Raw genomic sequence first — 24769 nt, 5'->3', positions numbered from 1 at the left:
AGGACATAACAGTGCTGGGGAAAGCAGCAGTGCCTCTGAGGCACAGACCTTCATTTTCATAGTGGACCTATGCATGATGTCACCCCATTCCTCATGCTGCCTTTCAGCTCCATGGTGAAACATGCCAGAATCATTTGCAGTCATTAAAAAAAAAACACAAAATGAAACAAAACAAAACACAGAGGAGTTGGAGTGTAAGTGGAAAAAGCTTTCTTTACCACAGCAAACTTCCACACCAAGAGCTTCTGGCAGAGAAACTACCCAATTCAGCCCAGGGACAACTGCATTTCAATGGAAGAGACAAACTGGTGGAAAAGCAACTCAAATCTCATCTCTGCCACAAACCCACTCTAGGACTCAGCAGCTCCATCAGTTTCAAGATGTGTGGTGAATCCCCTACAGACACCGCTTTCTAAATCTCACACTTCTCTTTAGGAAAGCTCTAGGTAGTGAAACAGCAGGATAATCTGAATATTTCCTTTTGCCTCTGATCTTTGTCCTGGAGAAACTCGTTACCCATTCCTAAAGGTTGTTCAAGTTGCCATCTGACCTTAGAACTACAGCAGCAAGCACAGTACAGCATTTCAGCCTAAAACTAATTTGCTTTCTTTCCCCACTTGACAGCTGAATAAATACTTTGTCCTTGCCACTTGAAAAGGGGAGCTACAGTGAAGTTCCTTTTTGTCCACTGTAGTTATAAAAGCCTGCCTTCTTTCCAAATTAGACCTGAGCAAGCACTCGAAGTAAACACATTTATTCCACAAACGTAATCTTTTTCTGTTCACAATCAACCATGAGCATTTTACAGCTTTTTCTAATTTACTTGTTATTTGTAATTATTTATCAAAACATTTTGGTTTCTGATTATTTCTTGTACCTGGCCCACTATTCCATTGAATAGAGTAAGTAACTTTTACTTCATGGGCACAGGAACATCCTTGCTTTAAAGAGCCTGAAAATCAAAGCATCCAAGCTGGCCTTGCAGAGCCACCAGCCTGCAATGACTTCTCTCATAGCTTCTTAGATCTTAGTCTTTCACCAACCACTTCCTACCTCCAAATTCATTTACTAAAACACTCACAGAATTGACAAAGCTGCCTACACAGCTGAGGCAAATTCAATTTTTCATTCAAGCATGTATTCAAGGAAATTAAGCACTTGCCATCTCTGAAACAAATGCATGATTTAGGCAATTCCATTGTTATTGGCTCAGCAATGTCAAATTTTACAATTAGGGTAATGGATTTAACTTCCAGGACAATTTCCATGCGGATAAACTGATCTCCTCAAATGCATTTGTCCATGTGTTCCCTGAATCACAGTTAATTCATATACAGCTATTTAATAACCTCCACTTAAACACAAAAGACTATTCAGACTCTTCTGACACCAGTAAAAGGAGTGGTTTCCAAGCGTGTTAAACCAGTTGTAGACAAGACCTAAAGAACATTTAATTAAGAGCAATCAAGAGCAAGAAAGTCGCAAACATAAATCAGATGTTATTAATGCTGTACTTCCTAAATGGTTAATAATGCCCTCTTGTACCAACTTCCAGGTGCCTAAGACCTGTCCAAAAAGAGAACTTAGAGGACTGGCAAATCTGTGGGGCTGGGAGCCAAAGACAGAGGCAAAGCCATGCAAGGAACAGCAGGGTTTCAGCACTGCCTATGCAGAGACTGTGTGCTGCAACTACTGCTATCTAGAGATATGCCAAAATCAGATCAGGCTTCCTAATTTATTTCTGAAACATAAGGATTAAAGATGTGTTTATCATAAGACAAACACCAAAGTTTCTGCTAAAAATAGATAGGTGGCCAGAGTTAGAAATATTTGGGAGTTTTTGTTACAATGCTGAAAACATTTTAATATGAGCAAAATCGTATTGTTCAGAATCACTAAAAAAACAATAAACTATATAAAGGTGAATAAAATCACTTATTTTGATAGGTGGGAGTCTACCATTTAAAAACCTTGATTTCAGGGAACAGTGCATTTCCAAAAAACCCTTTGTGCACATGCAACCAGTTGCCAAGAGGAACCTAGCCAAGAGGGAAAAACAAACATCTAATTCCAAGGGGAACACAGAGCAAGTAGAAGGGTTGCACTATTCAGGCTGTGCTCCTGCAAGGGCCAAATAGTAGTTCACCTATTGCTTGTCCTTTAATCTGCCCTAAAGGACAAACACTAGCAAGCTTAACAACTTGTATCAAAAAGAGGTACGTACACAGATGGACTGAGCCCTCAGATAGGTCCTTTGGAAAAAAGATATTTTTCTACCCACATAAGAGGAAGCAGCCTTCATTAAAGATTTCTCAGAGGATGAACAGATGCTGTGGGGAGTTAATAGCTGTGGGTATATAACACAAACGTTATTTACTAGCTATTTACATTGGTCCTGGACGGTTATGATCAACACAGCTTAGATTAAGTCAGCACAAACAATATGCTCCAAGCTGAGCAGCAATGTTGAAATCACTCTGCACTAAATTAAATCACACTAGAAGCACAGCAGTTGCATCAGAGGACTTGAAAGAAATGCGTCAAAACGTGCTTGAAAGCATTACTGCTGGCCACAGATCCTAAACTACACAATCTCACCCAAAGTGGGACAGCAGAAGTCCTGCTTCTAACTGCTTTGAGCACCAAATTTGCCACTTGAGAAGAACTCTTTTTCCTCAGCTTGCAGCTGAATAATATATCTTCTAGTAGAAGAGATGCACTCCAGCAAAACATCCTGTAAACAATCCCAGTTCATGTGATAATTAAAGTCAAAGGTTCCTGGTTTGTCAGGGAGAAAAAAAAAGCGTAAGAACAAATCCTGAAAATAGGAAAAGCCTTCTAGAACAAAGTGAGCAAAAGCATCCCAAAAGGCGAAACAGAAAAGCAGCCTGTTGCAGAGATGAGCTTCTTGCAGACCTGGTGAAACAGCAGAGGAGCCACCTGCAGTTTTACATCATGATCAGAATAAAGGGGGTGCCCAAGAAACCAGCATGTGCCATCAAACCAATACCACACTTTTATTAATAGAAGGTACAATTCAGAACTTCTCTTTGCTTAATTCACCAAAGAGGAATTTTCTTGCACCAGACTCATGAATTTGATGCCACAGCCTCTGGCCGTTCATGGCAGCCTCCATCCCAACATCAGTTATGAAATACTTAGGGCATTCTGGGGTGCATAAAAAAGAGCATGGCCAGCAGGTTGAGGGAGGTGATCCTCCCCCTCTGTAAACAGCTAAGGTGCGGGGGGCAGAGTGGCGAGGCCAGACTGTTTTTAGTAGTGTGTGGAGACAGGGGAAATGGCCAGAAGCTGCAGCATCGGAAGTTCCACAAAAATGTGCACAAGAACTTCTTTACAGTGAGGTGACGGAGCACTGGAACAGGCTGCCCAGGGAGGTGGTGGAGTCTCCTTCTCTGGAGATGTTCAAGAGCTGCCTGGATGCCTACCTGTGTGACCTGGTGTAGGGAACCTGCTTTGGCAGGGGGGTTGGACTCGATGATCTCTGGAGGTCCCTTCCAACCCCTATGATTCTGTGATTTAAAGTCAATTCCCACTCTGATTTCAATAAAATCTCTGGGATCAAACACATCCAACTGCACTGTTATCTGAATCACTTATTTTAGCTCATAGAGATGCTCTGTAAATCCTTCCTGATCTGTGTGACTGTGAAGGCTTTATCAAGGCCTTCATGCCATGAGCATAAAAATCTCTCAGTATTAGAGGCACAGAAAACCTATTTTGAGCATTCTTGAAAAGCATTCTTGGCGGCATCGTGATGCAGAGTCACTGCCTCAGCAGCAAGCCCAGCACAGCATGATAGCAGTGAAGGCAGCCAGACTCCCATGTCTTCTCATCTGCCCAAGCCAAAGCAACAAAACAGTAGAGATAAACTTGCCCTTCTCATTCTCAGAGGTTCCTTTCAGGACTTCAAACTGCCTCAGTGATACAGAAATCAGGAAAAAACATATTGTATCAGTAAATTCCTCTTAATCCCTAAATTGCCTCAAAAGACTTAAAATAAGCCCATTAAGATTAAATAGCCACGAAATTCCCACAGTCATGGCAAGAAAAGAAAAGGTCTTCTTCCTCTATGGCTAATGCTTCGGAAAATAAAGCAATAAAGCAAAGACAGTCACTTTGCACTAGAGGACTCAGAACCTGAGTGCCACTATGCAGTTTCACAGCTTGCCAGCGGATTTTTTTGTTTCTTCCCCATTTCAAAGCTACCAACAGGCTTTCAGCAGCAAAAGAATCCTTAAAGTTCAGATCCAAATTTCTTCTAAACTGAAATAGACATTGTAAAAGCAAATACATGTAATAAGCTTCAAAGAAATCTATAGGAAACTTAAAAACTATAAGGTCTTTTTCAACATGATTAGGAGTTGGTGAAGCAAGGACTTGCAGAGGATTGCACTCGCTGGATGATCTTCAGGCATTTAGAACAAGGGGAAATGTCTTCAAGTTCAAAGAAGGGAGCTATAGGTTGGAAAAAGGAAGAAGTCTTCTATAGTGAGGGTGGTGAGGGTTGCTCAGAGTTGTGGTGGGTGCCCCAGGCTCTGGGCAACCAGATCTAACTGGTCCTTGTTCATTGCAGGGCAGTTGGACTAGATGACCTTCAGATGTCCCTTCCAACTATAAGGATTCGATCCTTACCCTCTCTGCTGAGCCAAATCCCAGGGGAAATCATCTTCAACACTGTCGTATGAGAACAACTGATTTTCATAGCAAACATGCCACATAAACTTGAACCCAAAAAGGAGAGGCAGGGAGGCAGCTAACAAACATTTTAAATGCAAAGTAATATTTAAACATCCTTCTCTGTTTCTTTACATAAATAAATAAATCAAATTAATGAGGAGGGGGAATTTTCCTATTTGGAGCTTTTTTTTTTTTTTTTTTTTTTAAATGTGTCATTATATACAGTAATAATAGGATGAATAAATGATACAGAGCACATGTTTGGCCTGCAGCACCTCTACTTGTCTAATAAGCAGCAAACAAAAACAACACAAGCAATTCTTAGTTTAGAACTTAAGTTCAGTGGAGAGCAGCTAATAGAGGGGAGGAAAATACACACTTCTGCTTTAGAATATCACAAAAATTGTATTTCAATTCAAAAAAAGATCAAGTGTACAACTTTAGACAGCTGTTTTTACAAGATCATTGATCAGAATAAAACTAACCTTCAGGAAAAGCACAGCTGAGGTTGAGATGTATGGTAAAGAGAACAGAAATCACACTACTGGAATTATTTAAGTAGGAAAAAAACACTTTGGAACATATCTGCAGGGAAATCCTGGAAGGGTTTGAATGAGAACTGAACTAGTTGGCTGTTCTGAGCTCCCTTGTAAGTGTGTGCCTCTCAGCATTCACACCGTGTTCATCTGTACTGTTTGCAAGGTTTCTGTTGTTTTTTTTTTTTTTTTTTTTTTAACTTAATACTGCTCAGAGTTTTAACTTAGTGGACAGAGACCAGCATAAGTAACTTAAATAATCTGCTTGGATTAAATAGGCTGCATTTAGTTGTAGACTACCTTGATGTCTCTGCCTTTCCTTCAACAGCACTACAAAAGTATCAGAGAATGCAAGATGCTATTCATAATGCCTCCTGCATTTTTCAACTGCCCAACCTGCGTTCTCCCCACTGACTACTTGGAAAGGAAGCTGTTTTGGAGCAAAGGAGACTGTTCACATGAGTAAGGACTATCAGGTCATATCTGCATTCCAAAAGGATTTCAGTGCATAAAATAAGAGGTACAGTTCTTGTGTAATGCCTCCTTCTAAAGGGCCTAGAGAAGGGCAATAGCTACCTCTCTAGAAAGGAGACTGGACTGGAAAAAGGTAAAGAAGGAGAGTTGAAATGAGAAAGCTTTCCACATCTGACAGCCTCAGCTCTCATCAGCCAAGGCTTTTACTGAAATCATCCTTAGTTGTATCTGTGTTCACTGGAGATCCATCACCCATACAAATGTGGAAACTTCATTCTTCCTCGGGAGCTTAACAACTGCAGATGTTCCACGCAAACTAGTAAGGTTTACATTTATGAACAGCCCTAGAGTGTCAAATAGCACTACTTTCACCCCTCCTCCCACTCCTCTCAGCCAAACAGCATTTTCTGGGGACACAGAAAAGAATGCCTGGCCTAATAGCTTGTTCAGAACTGCAGCTCCCAGATATGAAGAGCCTGTGTGTATGTACATATTAAGTACTTCCCCCACTATGCAACTAATCCGATTAACAGCTTTAGGAAGCTCTGAAACGTTATAATTCAAGGGGACCAACTCATAAAAGGTCTTAGACCATTTCTGTACAGAGGTTGCATTCTTCCCACTGGAAAAAAAAAAAAAAAAAAGAAAAAAAAAAAAACCAAAAAAAACAAACAACCAGAAAGCAGGACTTTCTCCCAGGGAAGAATGGATCCCAATCCCCACCATGCCAAAGTAGACCACCCTCTTACAATTCACAAGTGTCAAGCAAGCCCCATAGGAGAAGAATCAGCTCTTCCTGCTCCTATGAAGAGCCCCCTTGCAGAGCAGGTGAATGCAGAGAACCCTCTATGCATGCTCTGCAGAAAGCTAAGCTCGCTATGACAGGCCCAGGGGCTGGCCAGTTGTCAGCTTGCACTTCCAGGGGTTGAAAATCAGGGAGAGGAACAAAGTCTGCCAGTGATGAGGAGAGCACCATATGAGCACAGCATCACAATTGCCCTAATGACCATCCCATGGAGCACCACTGGGCTTTAATACATAAAGACCAATTACACAAGTCATGGTTGTGTGAGACCACTGTCTGCCTTACTTAGTATAGATGTAGGTTACAAAGTTCATGCCTGGCATGAGTACTGAGCACAAAAAAATGTTTCAGATTCAAAAACTATAAAAACCAGCACTAAATTGATACGGTTGGCATTTGGCTTTGCTTCCACAGAAATATCTTCTAACTTCTGAGGCTGACAAAGAGACATAGAAGAGATGAACAGTGCCTGTCCCGCCTTGGGTCCTCATTCTCTGACTTACCTTCTGCTCTAAAGGCAACTGATTCCTAATAGTCTAACACTTGAGAATGAACTACACTCAAAACAACATTAACAGGGTAAGTGACACAATAACACATTTACAGGAAGCAATGTTTAAAAAAGAAAGTAAGAAATGTGCAGACCCCTCTGCACAGAGTTTTAGAGTCAATATGAGTTTAGATTAGATATGGTGATGTTAAAGTATACATCCATGTCGGGAGATGAATGTGCCGTCTTTCTTTCTGACTTACTCTAACAGGAAGCTGTAGCACCAAACCCCAGAATAGGACTTACACTTACTCTGAAACAAAAGGCAGGCAGTCACAAAGATTCAGAACCAGCTAGCAGTCCTTGTGAATGAAACAAAACGAGCAGAGATGCACAGACATCAGATCTGCCCCACCGATCCGAGTGTCTACTCAACTGTACACCCTACTTGCTAAATTAAAATCACAGCAGCAGAGAAAAAATATGGTTGTCCCAACCTGCTTTGTCTCCAGTTCCACAAATGTCCCTCAAAGCTCAGATTCCAACTAGTTCTCCTGCCATCATAAAATAAATACCGCAGGGAGTCTCTTCACACTCTCCAAACCAGCTGCAGAGTGTTTCAGATACTCTTAGAGATGGAGACAAGGCAGAGCTGCTGACTCAAGAAACAACTCCAGTCTGACTCAAAACTGAGCATACATAATAGCTAAGTAGGGGCAGAAAGTATCATCAGCTTATATTACCAATCTCTTGGCTTTACAAAAAAAATCAGGACTGTTAATCTGTAACAATTACATAATCTTTTCAAGGGTAGCTGATGTGCAAGACATCAATGGGTTTTACCTAGGTTAACGCATTTTTTTTTCCAGTTTTTAACACATCAAGATTATAAGAAAAGAGAACAGTAATAGTTAAATTTAATGCCAAGTTGAATGTCCCTATTTCAATCAAATTTCCTTCCAAATTTGCAGAGGCAATTCGTCAAAGGAAGAAACCAACACTGTAAATTCGAAACTCCTTCAGGCCAAACAGAAAGGCTCCAGGACTGCCCTCAATGCAAATCTTGACTGTTTTTATCAAAGTTCAGAGTTGGTTCTCATTTCCAATTACATAACTAGCTTCTCTCTGTGTGCATTTCCCCGCCTGCAAGAATAGGCCACGCAAATGACAAGGAACTTTTTGCCATCTGACAATCAAACCAAGTGAAAGAAGGCAGTGTCACCTTTGGGCTGCCCTTACCTGAAGTGTGTCTTGCGTTGCCAGCTGAGTGCTTTGTTAAGTCAACAGTTCTGTCTATTTGAAACAGCTTCAAATCATCTTCATCTAAAGCGATATCACCCCAAAAGGCAGCTGGAGAGAAACAAACTGCAATTAGTTTTATTTTGGAAGAAAAGTATAATTCCTATGTAGACTATCACAACTCCATGGACCAGAAAAAGGTAATACACAGCAGTATTTTATAAGCACAGAGAGAGTGGACATTGGTGGAGGCTAGGTGACAGTATTTAAATTGAACCACTGTGCAGGTGCACAGAAAGGAGCTTATTAGCTGAAATGCCTTGTGTTAAATTTTACTGCAGGTCTGACTCTCAGCTGAGCTTTATGGAGGTGGTGTTCACTGTCCATTAAAGCCTACAAGGGGCAGTTATGAGTACTTCCCTAGCTAGAGTGAAGGAGAGAACTAAGATGCAGCTCAGATTTTGACAGATGTTGCGTCCACAGCATCTCAGGTTAATAGTTTGCATAAAATAGGACAACCATGAACTGTCAGCTGTGGGACTTAATGTTCAACCTACACCATGCTAAACTGGCCTAAATCCAACCACAGATCCAGCCTACCATTTCCACTTAGCTGGAGAAATGTCATTTATTTGTCCTCTTGCGGATTAGTTACCCTGACTGAAGTTCTCAGAGTTTTTAGTTCTGTAAAAATCCTTTAATTTCAGCCAGAAGCCATTAATAAATAAATAAATAAACAAACAAACAAACAAACTGATACCTCGACACTCAAAGCTCAAAGAAATAAGACTGGGAATCCTTTAAAAAAATGAAAGGTAACCCTATAAGAGTTCAGTTGACTCTGCAGTGTACAGTGTACAGTTCATATTGAAAAGATGCAACTAAGTAATTGCAGATGATGAAGCAGTTGACCAAACAGAACAGATCTTTCAGAGATAACAAACAGGTTATGAAATGAGCTGTTAAAATTCATAGTCTGTGTAGGTTGATGAAAAAGAAAACAAAACACACCAAGCAAACAATAGAGAAATTAATTCCTTGTACAACTCAAGAAAACTCAGTAAGTCAGGCAAGGACCAATGTAGAGTTAGTTGCTCTCTGCAGCAGTGACCAGATGCAATGGAAACACAAACAACAATATTTACATTCCTGGAGGGAAAAATTGTCCCATTGCTATGCAAGCAGCATCACTGATCAGAGTAAGTTAGGCCTAAGTAACCACCAGGTTTTACTCATGAGTTTGCTTTTACTGACAAGACCAAATGAAACATGTCAGGATATTCGCCTCTATATCAGAAACCTGCAAATGCATCTGTGGTAACTGAATTATAAAGAGTTAACTCCTACAGAGCTACGCCTGCTACAGGGCACATCCCAGCTGCCACACATCACCCCACCAAAGAGCTGCCATGAGCAGCTGAGCTGGTATGAGCGCAGGAATTCAGCTGTTTCCATTTCCCTCTGTCTGCCTGGGGTTATCCGGCCTTAGTAGAGGAATAGGAGGCAGGACTCAGCCTTGCAGGAGACTGACTGTAGCTTTTTGGCTGTGTCTCCTTAACAGCACTACCAAAATCCAGAGTACAGAAATACAGCAACAGTTCCAAAAGACTCCATAGTGCAGACTAATCTATGCACTGACATCAACTAAAACTAGGACAGAACCTATACAAAGGCATAACTCAGGCTCTCCCTGATATCTTGGCAACCAAATGCCTCATACAGAACAAAGGAGAACATAAAATACTATCAGCTCACCACCAACTAACAAGTCTACCAGCTTGGCCAAGAGGCATGCTGATTGGGAATGGCCAGAGAAAAAACGGGGTGATATTCTCCTGTGACTGCAATTTGAAGACTTTTTATCCATATAGATATCCATGACTTGCTCAGAACAATGTGGCAAAGAGCATCCCATGCCATGTGATTCTTTCTCCAGCCACATTCAGTAGGTTACTATTGAATTGGCCAAACGGACATCCATTCTCCACCCTAACACAAATCAATAGTTCCATTTCAATCCCAGAGTAATTTCCACCACCATAGGCTCTCAGGGGCTCTTTTCCATTAGCACAGCATAGTTTGTTTTTCAGGACAAGGTAGTAAGCACATGCTGAAGCTGTGGTATGGATTTAAAGAAACAGAATTGTTGTATTTTCATTCCCAATGGAAAAGAGTTTTCTCCCAACCCTAGCACAGGAATCTCTTTCTGTTACAAAGCCATGCATCATCCTGAAAGATGGCCCACTACAAAAGCCAAATTTCCCTAGCATTTATTGCCAGCTCTCTATAGTCCCAGCATGCTCAAGGGGAACCACAATTTATCACAGTCCTGAGCCAGCTAAGCAACTTTCCTCACTGGAAATCCTGGCTGAGAATGTTGCGCTGCAACTTCTCCTGTGCTGTCAAAGGCTCTTTCCTAAAGGCATGCAAGCCTAAAAGATGCTTGCTTCCACCCCAACGGAGTTGTCCCACAGGAAAGAACAAGTATTTTATTTTAAAGGGTCACAAGTTCAGAGACTTCTGGCAAATTAAACCTCTGAAAGCATCCCTTCTGATTTCCTTTACCAACGTCTCCTTTTTAATTTAACATGGGAGGATTTCCAAAAAGAGAAAACAAAAACAAAAATTAAAATCTCCTAACAGCAGGCTAGCTAACTTGGAAACCAGTATTGCTCTTGGCAGAAATCTCTGCAGCGTACAGCCAGGTGCAAACTCTTAACACTCAGCGCAAATAGTGTGCCAGCTTTTGTTTAAGATGATGCATTAATCGCTCCGGATAGTTAGAACAGAGCAGCCCTTATTGAGGTTGATGCAGTTAATATGAGAGAGTTTGCTTCCACGCCGGACTAGCAGTCTGCATCAGCTACTCAGAATGTTTAACCCCACCACTCCCCAGCGTGTGCAATGGGAAACCATTTATTTGTTGAGGCAAAAAAAAAAAAAAAAAAAAAAAAAAAAAAAAAAAAAGCAATCTTGCAAGCTGTCTTCATTTTCAGAAGATTTCTTCCCCAGGAGAACAGTCCACATGCTGGTGTTTGCACTGCACAGTAACCTGCCTGGGGGGCTCTGGCATTCTCTAACTCCAAAGCAGTGTGGCTGCCCAGAGCATCTTCTTCCTAAAATCATTTCTCTGCAAAACACCCCCTGGTCTTTTCCTTCCCACAGTGCTCTCAAGTAACTTCTTTTTCCCTCTTCTATTTCTTCCTACTTGTATCTTCTTTCCCTAGCTTTAAGTCAGAATTGGAATTCAGAGGAAAAAAAAACTGCTGTCTCTCATGCTGAGTCAATACAAAAGTGTTTGCGACAATTTAAAATCACATCCTATAAAGCACGTTTACTCCAGTCCTTTAATGAAGTGTCTTTCTACATTTTTTTTTCTCTCCTCAAAGGCAACAAAGTAGAAAAAAAATAACATTACTCCTGAGAATAAGAACCCAAACAAAATGCAACATCATTGTATTTGTTACAAGCAGACTTATCTCTTCAAGTCAAAATGCATAGGGACAACTGTCTTTCACCCTCACCATCATCAGCCCCAAGTTTACACAAGCCTTACTAACAGAAGGATGCAACTGAAAAATATCACCCAAAGTCTGTGTTTGAATGGATCTCCAGCCTCCAAACCAAGGCTAGGAGCCTTTCACCCATTTGCCTGTCATGATTTCTTGCAAGAAAGCTCCATTCCAGCACCAAAAGATCAGTATAGTCCATAGATTTACCCTGCTGACAGGAAGCTACAAAGCAGTTGGCCTCTGGACGCCATGGGAGACTGCAGGAATTTTGAAGCACCTATCAGAAACAGCTGCAATAGATTCTTAGAAAAAGCAACCTTGGAAACAGGCATGCTCTGCCTGCCTGGAAAACTACCTCCATCCCACTCCTCCTCAGAGAGGATCTCACCGGGTGAAGCTTTGATTAAGTAATGAGAGGTTTTAGGTGCTGAATAGGATGTGAACCTAGATTGAGGACTATACTCCACAAGCTGATTCAAAGGAACCCTCTTTCTGTGGGGACAGAAGCACGCTAAGTCTATGCCATCAGCTCAAGAATCTTTTTTGAGCTTGCAGCCAGTTGGCACAGCTCACACTGACAGACTTTTATTTCAGTTCCTCTATGCAGTTTTAACACATTTTTGCTGGAAGGTCTTTACTCCTGCCTAGCAGATTTCCTGCAGCACAGTATAGCAACGAGCACGGAAAACAAATAGCAATGTGAATCCAAACAGATGCCTCACATTTGTTTCAGCAGCATTCATGACTCAAACTCAGTTTCTAGTGGCGTTCACGACCTCTCTGTGTAGATAATAGCTGTGCTCCCAAGAAGGAATGCCTCATGATTGACTACCTGAGCATGTGAGAGTCAGTACAAAACATCAGAGGAAGAAGCATTTGCACAAGTAACCTGGGCACCTTCAATTTTGTGGCCAGATGGATGCAACGGTCAGGTAACCCAAGGCACAGACTCAATTGTCACTCAAGTGATGAGCCACGTCAGCTGTTGGTGACTAAAAGTGCAATCAAAAGATGTGGTCTGAACACATCCCTGAGATAATCATACATGCACGTGTGTAAGGGACAGTGTTTTTCCCCATCCAGATCTTTTCTCCATAATCTGGGTTATGGAAAGATCCTAGGGCACCAACTCCCGTTGCTCCAGAAGTGACTGTACCATGCCAGAATAGTGCAAGGGAAAGCTAGCATCTCACCTTGTCAACAAGAGCAATAGGCAAGGAGTGCTGGCTGTACATACAGTTGGGTTATTCTATGATTATTCATGCACTAGCAAAAACCTGCAAGTTACTTCTCAGCATTTGCTGATGCTTCCCAGTCTGACAGGTCTGAGTTCTAGAAATTTAGTTTTCAGGGCTGGCCACACTTTCATTAGGGCTTCTGCACTCCAGCAATAAATAGATCAACAGATCAAAGTGAATTTCCAGCACACTCATTTTTCTTTCTGCTCATGCACTGACATGCAAGTCTGTTGTTGCTGAATCACCTGCAGATACAGGAAGCAGTGAGAAAGTACTTTGAAATGTGCTGGAAAATATTCATACCTTAAAGAAGAAAATCATATTCCCTTGTACAAAGTAACAACTGTGTCACAAAAGAGAAAAGCCTCAAAAATAAGGCAGTAATCAGTGAAAGAGGAGATAAAAATCCTAAAGGCTTGCGTTGGAAATAAGGCCAGATCATAAGGCAAAGCAGAATGGGAAACTAGCAACAACAGCAATAATTAAGAGAAAAGCATCAAGACTACCATATTAAGCCATGGTGCTTCAATCTGGATCAGTCTGTTTCTCTTCAGTAGGAAAAAATCAGAAGTTCCCCATTGGCCAGCCTTGACGATAAATTGGCTTGAAGGCTCTACTGCAAACAAGGCCATACAGCAAAGGTTCCTACAGCCAGCCTGCTGTCTGGCACAAGCATGGTTCTCCAGCAAGAGAGACTCAACAATTCACTTCTCAGTAAGCAGAAGTTTCCCTGCCCGATGACGACATTTCATCGCAGAGTGTCAGTTTGTGGAATAACATCTAATATGGCCCACTTCTAAACAACAACAACAAACATTTCAAGAACATCAAAACATCGTGGGAATCTGAGTTTGATGCCCTATTCAGACTTCTGCAGAAATCTGAGCTAAGTTATCACATGTAGCATTCCCACAGCACCCTCTCTTGGGAAGTTATCTGCAAGAGACAGCATTTACGTTCAATGAATGCCTTTCCCTGGAAGGTGACAAAGCAGTAACAAACACACACTTTGGGCTTGTATTTGTCCAAAGCTGCAAGCACATGCATGAGCTTATATAACATTTGGCTTTAAGGAACAACTCATACTCTCTCCTGGCTGCATGCTGCCTTATTTTAATGGGGAGCTGAGGGGAAAAAAATAAAAATAAAAGTAAATAAAAATCAGTGGCATGAGCAATACGGCCTGTCATAATTAGGTTAGTAGAAAGACTTTTTCTTCATAATATTCATAACTCTCCTACTACTGTTGGCTGCTTCTTCACTCAAGGTCTCCACCTTTTGCATACCTCCATGGTAGTCACTTCTGCCCGGTGATCTATGAATTCACTCCCAGTACAGGTGATGCAGAATGGCATTTGTGAACTCAGAGCACAAAATCCACGACACAGGCAGCAAATCAGCTCCATTTATGGGCTCTTGAAGGGTTAAACATCCATCCATTCATAGAAGTACTACAAGAGGATGTCTGCTGTAATACTTTGGAGCAACTTACAGGGCTAAGGATGCTACTTCTCTGTAATGCGATGTGTAAAATTCAAGGGGCCAGCTTAACCCCTCTCATAAAGGAAGTTGGGCTATGCGATCAAACTAACATTCTGGCACACTACCTCCTTTAGATGACTATGCACACCCCATTGCAGTTCTGTCACAAGACAGCTTTGCCCATTCATGTCTAAATGGACCTTCATGCAAGCTGTACGCAGCTTGCAGTGCACTTCTTGGTCACATTTCACGTGTAGGTAGACAACAGATGACCAGAAGGCAGCATGGACACAAATGTATTTTGATCTGGTTTGTTCACAAGTGCTAACTAGCTACCTACACCTGAGATAGCTGAGCATCTGACACTTTCCTAGTCTGTACAAGACAGTGCAGGGAAACTGCTTTTAAATAGGGCTATCATTCATGGGTCTGTTCAATCCCCAGGTTACACAGTTTAGAGGCGTATAGGGGAAAAACAAATGGTCACTCAAAAAAAGACCTTATATCATTTTTTTCCTGTAAGCTCACATCCTGGTAAGATGCCCTTGCCAAAACAAATAAGCACAAAGTTAAAAAAGTAGAATTATAGAATACCCTGACTTGGTAAGATCCCACAAGAAGCATCAAGCCCAACTCCTGGCTCCACACAACCACCCAAAATTCAAATCTTATGTCTGAGAGCATGGTTCAAATGCTGCTTGAACTTGAGGCTGTGACCTCTGCCCTGGGGAGCCTGTTCCAGGGTCTGACCACCCTCTCCTGAAGAACAGTTTCCTAACCCAACTTGAAGCTCCCACAGCACAGCTTCATGTTGCAGCAGACAGGCAAGAAGTCTAAGGTCCAGCTATCACCATTCCCTGCCAAAATCTACATTTCATGGTGCATCCAGCTCTCAACCATTGTAGGAGTGGAAACCAGGAACCAAAACCATCAACAGAAAAATGTGTTTTGTTTTCTGATCCTAATAGATAGTCTCCAAAGAGAGCATAGTGGCACTTGACAAAGGTGCTTCTTGACAAGAGGCAGCACCTTTCCCCTCCCTCCCTGCTTCACCTTCCCCAAGTGCATATGAAATGCTCTCACTAGAAATACAGCATCATTTCTTCTGTCCTTTAAGAGAAGGAGACAGCAAGGTTCTGGATAATGAAATCCAAGTGTGCCTTTGTCAATTAATTACGGAGAAAACCATACCACACAAGCCCCATTGCACACCCTCCATCATTTTTGCTGCTCGATATAACTTTAATTAATCTTTCCTTTGGCATTTGAAGGAAGGGTGAGCACGCTGCAAACACCCACAGAGTATTAAATTGATTTCCTGTTTTACAGTCCCCTTTCCCTTCCTATTGGCCCAGTTATGATTTGTGGCCCTTCACTTGGAGGCATTTTATCCTCACTAATATAATCCAAAGCCTCGTGCAACAACTACATCCAGAAAAGTAACACTTTGTACAGTCAATTGCTTCAGCCCAGGCCCTGTCAGTACACTGCAGATTCATTCTTGCCCTTCCCTCCCCATACCACAAGAATTCAAATAAACCTCTTTATGTCCATATCTTCAGCATTTTAACTTATACCATTGACAACATTTTTGTTCTAATTAACTCAGACATTATGCTCCCCATACTTTTCTGTCTGTCATTTGTAGGAGCACACCTTAATTACCCAAGTGCTAAGGCAAAACACATTTCACTAGAAAACATGGCCCCCTGCCTGATGTACCAGTCTGATCTTTTAACCTCAGATAACTAGATCGACAATCAGAACACAGAAACACCAAGTTCATCCTGGTGAATTTCGCAAAAGACACATCTACCTTCTAAGAGACACACCACCCCACCTTGGACTTGTAGGGCTGAAAGCAGGATCCTTGGCAGGAAGTACACACTAGTCCACAAGGCAAGTCTGGGTTAGGAAAAGGACAGGCAAGTGTAGTTCTATAGCTCCAAAGTGAAACAAGTTTTTTCAAAATCCCTTCTTTCCACCTTGTAAGATATATAGGCTCTGGTTTTCAGAGACATCTCAGCAAACATCTTCCACCACTTGTCAGTAATTCCACAGGCATTTGGTCAGAATTGATACTGTCTCGCAAGGAGCACGCATCTCTTCTTCTCTGGATTCATATGCAAGTCCATCAGCTTTTTGCTGAACACGTACACCCAGAGCAGGAGAAAGATCCCAGCACATGCAGACAAGTGCTCAAAGCTGCAGTGTGAGAAGCTCTGCCCAAAGTCTGCCCTTCTCATCTGGATCAGGAGCAAGTGGAAAGGTCTGACTGCTGTGTGATTTCACAAAGGGTGCCTTCAAGCTCGCTGGAGAAGACAGGAATGGGGCAGAGAGTTAAGTCTTGTGGATTTGTTTCCAGTGTGTCCTCAAGGGCAGGCATGGGGACTGCATGACAGCAGTTTCTGACTCAGGTATGACAGTAACAGTTGCAGGATAGAGGCCAGGAACATAGTCCCCATTTCAAAGACGAATTGCTGTCTTGAGGTTCAGGTTCTTGTTCAACGACACTTTCTCAGTACCATGGGTACCGAGACCTTGACCTAAAGCACTGCGCACCCCTCACCAACTGTCCACAAAACAAAAACTTTCTGAATCTTTCAGCCATCAGCTTCAGTTTTCTGGTAGGAATCAATCTCGGCCAGCTCTTCTCCTCAGATAACTCTCACACCTTGGGACTTGCCCTGGATTCATTCTTTTAAATGAAGCTGAGGAACAACAACCTTAGAGACGCAGGTGAAAAATTAAGACTGCTGCAATCCTAAACTTCACTTAGAGTTGTTCTACAGCTAAGCATTTTCTCCCCTTAAAGTCATTTTACCAGCCATGACTACAGTGTCAAGTGAACCATCACAACTCATTTAAACTGCATCATTTGGAAATAGAATTTATTCTTCAGGTGTCAGATTTTGTTGCAAAAACTGCCCTCTTTCCTTGATGCATTAGGTGTTGTCACCTGACTGGAGCCCCAAGCAATGCAGCTAGAGAACAGGTGATCTTAAGCAAGCATGCAGAAAATACACATGCACACACACAGGCTCATCACAAAAATGAGCAGGAACAGAACCATTAGCTAAGCTATATCCTCAAAAAAAAAGAAGGTAGAATTCCAGCCCATTTGGAGCAAACTTAAAGACAGGCTAACAATTTCTAACCACAGTGCTGGATGAAAGGGGGCAGTTCATGATAGATCACATCTATTCATGGGCTAGACAAGGAAAGCAAACACTGGCTCATTTTACTCATTGTTCTTCATCCACCAGCACCAGGAGAGGAGTATTGCAGCACTGCAGGAAAAAAAAAGCAAAGAAGCAGACAGAAGGTACGAAAGAAATGGGAAATATTTACGGAGGATGGCTAATTTGAGCTGTTTACAGACTTCCCCTCTGAGTTTGGGGATGGAAGGGAGCTGGTTTCAGCCATTAAAAGTACAACGTGAGAATCCATTAATTTTCCATAGAAACAATGTCATCATAGAAGCGAGACAAATCTGATCAGTCATGCAAATGTGCTGATGTTAAATTCTCAGGCCTGGGAGGAGAATTTTGGTTGCCAAAAACACAACAATGAAGAGATCAGAATGAGATTAACAGACAGAGAATGGCATTGTGGGAGCATGGGATATATACCCCCAAATCACCTCCTGACTGTACTAGAATTTATTTCCCAAGCCATGCAAAGGTGCCTGAGCAGAACAGAGGAGGGCGGGGGGGGAAGAAAAAAGCTGTTCTTGTATGAGATCTCAGGAAATGGGCAAATGCCACATTCCAAATGCCAACCAGGAAGGACCTTCACAGAGCACTGAGCTCACTCCAGGGAGCGGAAGGTTTGGCACCCCCACAGGACTGGGATTCTTGCAAGCTATGAAATCACAGTGTCAAGAAAAAGCAAGCAGTAATAGACAAAACAAGTGACTGTGTATTGTAGCTTAATCCAGTAGAACACTTAACACCACAAGTTTAGAAGAGAAATCAAGCAAGCAAGTTGGCTGCATAAGACACTAGCACTGTCCCAGACATGTGCCGAGCTAAGATCCAATATGAAACATGGCATTTATGCTGCATCGATAAGAGGCAAGCCACAAGAAAAATACTTCTTTCCTTCCCAACAACAACAATCCATAAGAGGAGACCAACAGATTTTATCTCCTTCCCTCCCTTTTCCCTTTAAAATGAAACTGTACAAACACCCATCAGAAGGAGATACCGCACACAGAAAATCATAGTAGCACCTCAAACAGGTAGAGTAGAAACTGCTCACCTTGACAGCAGACTACAGCCCTTCCTCATGAAGAATCGAGCCACTATCCTAGACTGGCCTCACCACAAGTATTTAGGGGTTAAAAATATGCAAAACTAAGCGCTCCACCCCCTGCAACACGCAAAACATTACTAGAGCAATGCATGTGACAAAGATGCTTCCTGGTAGTCTCACCACTAGCAAAAAAAGTCCAAAGAAGTGCACGAACAAAACAAGAAGGAGAGCTCAAAGTGCAGGAGATGTTTCACCTACGCTTGTCCGCAACCCAAAACATCAACATTTTCCAGAGAAGACATCAAACAACTATTGGGTTCACTTCTTAAATTTAAGAAGTGCAACGCTGTAATGCGACGGAAAGCACAGCAACAATAACAAAGTAGCAAGGTGCTAGGCTGCAGCAATCCAGGACTGTTCAAATGCAACAGCGGTGAGCACAGACACGAAGGAAAGAAGTTGCTTACCTTCAAAAGACCTCAGGTACAGAATCTCTAAAGAAACACCCTCATTTCTTTGCCAACCTTTACATGAGGTCTGTGAGGGACAGATCCTGGCTCCATCCCTTCTGGTCATTCAGGTACATTGCATGCACCTGAACTCCCCTGGGCTGGCGCTGCCTTCCACCAGGTGCTCAATCACTGCTTCAGGTGGCAACTCAATACTTCCGCTTCAAGAACACATTGTTTCTACATTTGGACATATTTACCACCTGTGCTGCAGTGAATTCTAGGCTCCTGCTTGCAGATCCTTTCTTTCAGCTCCAACCTGAGCTAGAGGAGGAGAGGGGAACCTAGGAAAGTTTTCTTTGTGCTGCCAACACCCATTCAGAAAAGTCAGACTGCTCAGTGCAACCCCAGATCTTGCTGCAGTGGCACAATGCACACCCCTAACACTCCTCAGTCATACTCCAGGGCTCCAACAGCAGTGGCAGCAAATCGCAAACATTTGCAAGATTACGGCCCAGGGAGTTCTGCATAACTTACATTTTGGATGAGGGGCAGGAAAGAATAAACTCCAGTGATCACAATTAAGAAAAAAAAAAAAAAAAATTAAAAGAGAAAAAATTAAAAAAGAAAACAAAACAAAACAAAACAAAACAAAAAACAAACCACCACCAGCAAAGCTATGAAGGAACACAGTTCTCTTGCAACTGTCTGGTGACACTCTAACCACCAAAGCCTAATGCCTTTGAAAACTGAGACATCTGTAGGTAATTCTACATCTGCCTAGGCTGCCCACTGCCCTGTGCAGCCTATTCCATGCCCACCGCCCTCTGGTGCAGACCTTTTCTGTAACCCCCAGCTGCCCTCCCCTGATGCAGCTCCATGCCGTTCCCTCGGCCCTGTCGCTGTCACACACAGCAGAGCTCAGCGCTGCCCTCTGCTCCCAGAGGAGCTGCAGCCGCCATGAGGGCTGCCCTCAGCTCCTCTGCTCTGGGCTGAGCAAACACAGGGACCTCAGCCGCTCCTCACACACCTCACTCTCCAGATGCTTCGCCATCTTCGTAGCCATGCTTTGGATGCTCCCTAACAGCTTTCTGTCCTTCTCATGTTGTGGCACTCAGATCCACACCCAGTGCTGGAGGTGAGCAGAACTGTCAGTAATATACCCATAAATGAATGCTTTGCTGTACAAACGTTCTTGTGTGGCACATCAAATCAGTGTTGCAGCTGTAGCAGTGATTCATACCGTGTTATGGCCTGCCTTTGGGTGATTCCTTCTGATGCTCCAAAATCTGTTTCATTGTCAGCCCTAAAAGCACTCATCCCAGAGTTCTTTTACTGCATGTATGAACCCAGTGCCATAAACTCTCCCATTCTTGTCTTCCAGTGTTACTGCCTCACAGCTGAACTCAGCCACCCAAACAACCACAACAAACATCACCACAGTTTCAGCAGCTATCACCTTGGTCTATTCTGTAACAGCTGGCACATATAAAGTCGATGCTCTTTATATTCAAAGCCATTTTGTCCTGTTTCAGCCACATGCACCACAGTGAGCACATAGGGCTGTGTAGCAACATAGTCCCCCCAGAGTATAGAGCTCCACAAGTTCAGAGGTCATCACAGCTCCAGTTAGAGGTATCACTTTTGGGTGCACTTTTTTCCCATATGAAATTCCTATCAGGATTCAAAAGCCACAGCAGTTATGCTTTCTTCATCAAGGTTTCATGTCCCTCTAATTACTAATCACTGCACCAGCAGTGAGCAGTCAGGAAAGCAATGAAGGATCAAGTGCTATTATATCTATTCATCTTATTTATGCAGTAGGTCTGCTGAGAAGTTGGTCTTAATCAGTATATGTCCTGCAATATTTGGTTCTGTTTCACTTCAAGCACTCAACTATTTGCGGGTGAGGACGTGCTTGCCACTCACCAAGCAAGCCAGATGCACCCTTCACTTGCTCAAATGTAAATTACAAAAGCCTACTCAAGAATATGCATCTGTTTCACGTATGGCTCATACGGCTAATTTAAACAGTTTCCATATGTTGCCCAAAAACTGTGACCAAATGCCACTTATACATAAATGGGGAGATTGTCTGGATTCCACAGAGAAAGGTTTCATCATGCAGTTCCAAGCAACAGCTCCTTTGTTCCTAGGTCTGCCTGGGCTTCCCCAGTGCCCTCTCCTTGGAATGCTGCTGACTGGTCTAAATGCTGCCTCCTGCCAGGGTCCCGTCCCTGCAGCATCGCACTTGCAGGCTCACAAATAGAAGACCTGTAATGAACACCTCAGCATGTGAAGAAGGTCTGCCAAGTCACAGAGTGCAAGCATCCCTGTTCCTGGTTCCACAGAAGTGAGTTACTCCTAGGACAGGAGTGACTTTTGCCCACTTGTCATCCAGATGTTACCACATATATGAGGCTGTATCTGTTAGAACTCCCCAAAGCACAAATGATGCTCTTGTACCCTATGTATCTTTGAAATGTATGCTTCAATATTTTGCTGTACATCTGAAACTGCCTTCTCACTTTTATTGCATCCACTGTGGCTTCCCACTCTGTTCCATTCTGGCAACAGCATATTCAATCTAGACCACATGCAAACTAACAGTCCGTAGTCAGGTGGATCAGAAGCCTGAGCAGACAGGTGAGGACTTCACTCACAGTTACTGCTCTTCTAAAATTAAATCCAGTCAGGGAAGCAGACAATAAACATCTCCATTTGGAAACGCAGGGGAGCTTATCAGAAGAATTCAAAAAACTGAAAAGGAAAAGAACATAGATGACAATATTTTGCTTGTTAATAAAGGCATGTTATACATGCACTCTAAGAAAAGTGCAGTGCAGAATTTGCATCCACTGGAATAAGGCGCTGCACTGTAAAGTGTGTCACATTTCTCTAGACAAAGTTTGGTGAATCAGGCATCAAATACACATCCCAAAGAGTCATCCAAATATACGTTTCTTAGGATGTCCTGAACACACAACACATTTTTTTACCACAGAACTCAAAGAAGAGCTGGATGTCCCAGCTCTTCAGCCCAGTGCTCCATACCCAAGACACAGTATCTGCTCTTGGGGAGCATTTAGGTACTACAGTTACCTTCCCTCTCAAGTCTGAAGGGTGTCAAGGCTTGGTCACTTCAAAAGGAAGTCATGCTACAGAAGAACAAGCAATCTCAGTTCGTTTGCACACTGCGCTGTTTCCCGCTGGCCAAGGCAAGGAGATTCACCAAAACTATCCTACTCCTACACCTAGTGGCCATCCTGAAACATCTCCTCTCATTAAGGGGGAAACTGTCAGGGATGAGACACAGTCAACTGAAAGTCCTCTTCAAATCTCACATAGGTTGAAGCAATTGAAAAATTTCCCATGCAATTGATTCACATGTTTTCTGTAATTCATACATTTCTTTGCATAAAGGGGAGTCATCAGATTTGCACTTAACTGATCCAGACAGCTGCAGATCTCCATAGGCACTAAGTGCCTGGAGGCAGAAACCACTCCTCATGTAATACTGTTAAGCAGCTGAAATGAATGAAAAAGCTGTGTGATTCAGCATGCTATAGGCTATACTCTCTCCATCAGTAACAGGGTCCTCTTCAGTTCAGCCTCTTGCCTTGGGCCCAAGTTATGAGAGATATTTCTTCTCCTGATCTCTGCAGAAAGTATGGAGCACATGAAGTTGCAATGGCTGCCCTCAGAAAGTGCTAGGAACAAACTCAGGCTATGCATTACAGTCTGTCTCACCCAGTAAACTTTTGAGAATATTACTGAAGAACACTCCAGGAATGGAAATCAGTGCACTGGAGATTCTGCATAGAGGTAAATCAATTCATGGCCATTTTAAAAGAATTAATAAATATATAATTATTCACAAACCAACATCCAGACGAGAATAAAAAGCTCTGAAGATAGAAGAATCTCAGGAGGAAACTGTTAATAATTTGAAGGCCCTTCATAGTAAACCACATAGCATCACATCACAAGAGTTGTCAAGAACCAGCATAAAACCACAGCATTAAGGAATTTGAAGGAGCTACTGTTATTCCTCCATATCCTTGGAAATGGAAGAAAGAGAAGCCACCCTAACACAGCTTTGCTTCCTCATGCACTGAAACTTTTTAAAGCCATCCAGCACAAAATAACATTAAACACAGCTTGTGCTTCATGCATCCATCCCTGGATGTGTTTAGGAGCCGTTTGGATGTGGTGCCTGGAGATATGATTTAGCAGAGTCAGCTAGAGTTAGGGTACTATCGTTAGGCTGCGGTTGGACCTGATGATCCTTGAGGTCCCTTCCAACCTGAGTAATTCTATGATTCTATGATTCTGTGATTCTATGCATATGCAAATATGGTCTACCCTTCCACACCTCCAATAAACTGGTAACACACTCTTGTTAGTGCTTTCTAGTCCTGTTTGATCACTAACAAATAAAATCTATAATTTCATGAAAATTGGAGGATTAGTTAGCTACAGCCATGACAGTCCAGGCAGGTGATCACAACAGGACAAGCAAAACAAAAATATTATTTCATTCTGAATGCAGCCTGCAGAACTGTTGGTTACCCCCTAAGGCAGCTGTTTTTCTCTTCTCTCTCTTTCCTCTTTAGCAGCCACTTGGTTCTGTGACCACTCAAGCTACCACAAGTACTCACAAAACTGGGAAGCAACACCAGTCAAAGAAATCAGTCTGTGTAGAAACCAACTTGATAAAAAACTTCTCAACCAGTTCAGACTCTGATTACATTCTCTCCCTGAAGCTCAGTTATACAAGGAAAAGGAAGGAGAAAGGTGGGAGGAAAGACAGCAGCCAGGACTTAAACCTAATAAAGTGGCCACAACTACAGCATAACTGGACACAGCTGACTTACAGAGCAGCTGCTGAGCCCTCCCTAGCCAGAGGATGGCCTCCTACTGCAGCACACCCATCCGTCCCTTTCCAGTCTTGTCCTGAAAACAAAGAATCACCCCGAAGTCACTCACCCCAGGCCTTCACAAACATTCACAGCGTTATATGAAATACACAGCCACAAGCAGGCACTGCTTCTGCTGGCCATCCCTCTCTGAAAGACCCCAGCTGAGCCTTGTACATTAGCACGGTGCATTCTGTGTCAGAGCTTAGATTCCCCCTTTGTGGTAGCAAGCACTTGGCACTTTTGCAAGTTATCTATATGCTCCCATGTCAAAAACCTAGAAAACCACAAAGGTATTAAGAATCTTTGAAAAGATTGGTGCTACAGCTCATTTAAAAGCATGCAGAGCGTCAGTATGCACTCTGCCATGGTGCCACTCATCTGTCTGAAAAACAGAAGCTTTTTCATCCTTGCTCACTGTGCACCTCCCTGGCTCTGCAAGAGAAGAGAAAGGATTCCTGTCATCATCAGTCTGCTTCACCCCAGAGCTGGATTTATTCCAGCAGCAGCGTAATGCAATCGTATAATTAGTGACTATCACTACACATAAGCAGGGCTGGATTGAATGTGCAAAAGCAACTTCAATTTTGACATTTCCCAGCCTTAATGAATTGTCTCTACAATGTAAACAACTTCTTCCCCTGACAAGATGTTTGTGCCCTCTGGATAG

At 42.6% G+C, this 24769-nt stretch overlaps 1 protein-coding gene across 3 annotated transcripts in view; it reads right to left on the bottom strand.

Annotated features, from left to right (window-relative positions):
• The window catches only part of TLL2 (tolloid like 2), a 94499-nt gene that overhangs the window by 56587 nt on the left and 13143 nt on the right, over positions 1-24769 (bottom strand). For 2 of the 3 annotated variants that reach the window (XM_042817943.1, XM_042817947.1), the window contains exon 2: positions 8243-8353. The exons of the other annotated variant lie outside the window; for it this stretch is intronic. In XM_042817943.1, coding sequence (XP_042673877.1) covers positions 8243-8353 — 111 coding nt within the window. The remainder of the gene's footprint in view (positions 1-8242; positions 8354-24769) is intronic. 3 annotated transcript variants of the gene reach the window in all.

This window comes from Centrocercus urophasianus, unplaced genomic scaffold (assembly GCF_019232065.1).
Source record: "Centrocercus urophasianus isolate 14NV4802_14NV808 unplaced genomic scaffold, USGS_Curo_1.0 seq_17, whole genome shotgun sequence".
Classification (NCBI taxonomy): domain Eukaryota; kingdom Metazoa; phylum Chordata; class Aves; order Galliformes; family Phasianidae; genus Centrocercus; species Centrocercus urophasianus.
Note: the sequence above shows the minus strand (reverse complement) of the source record. Positions and strands in the feature narration are given on the sequence as shown.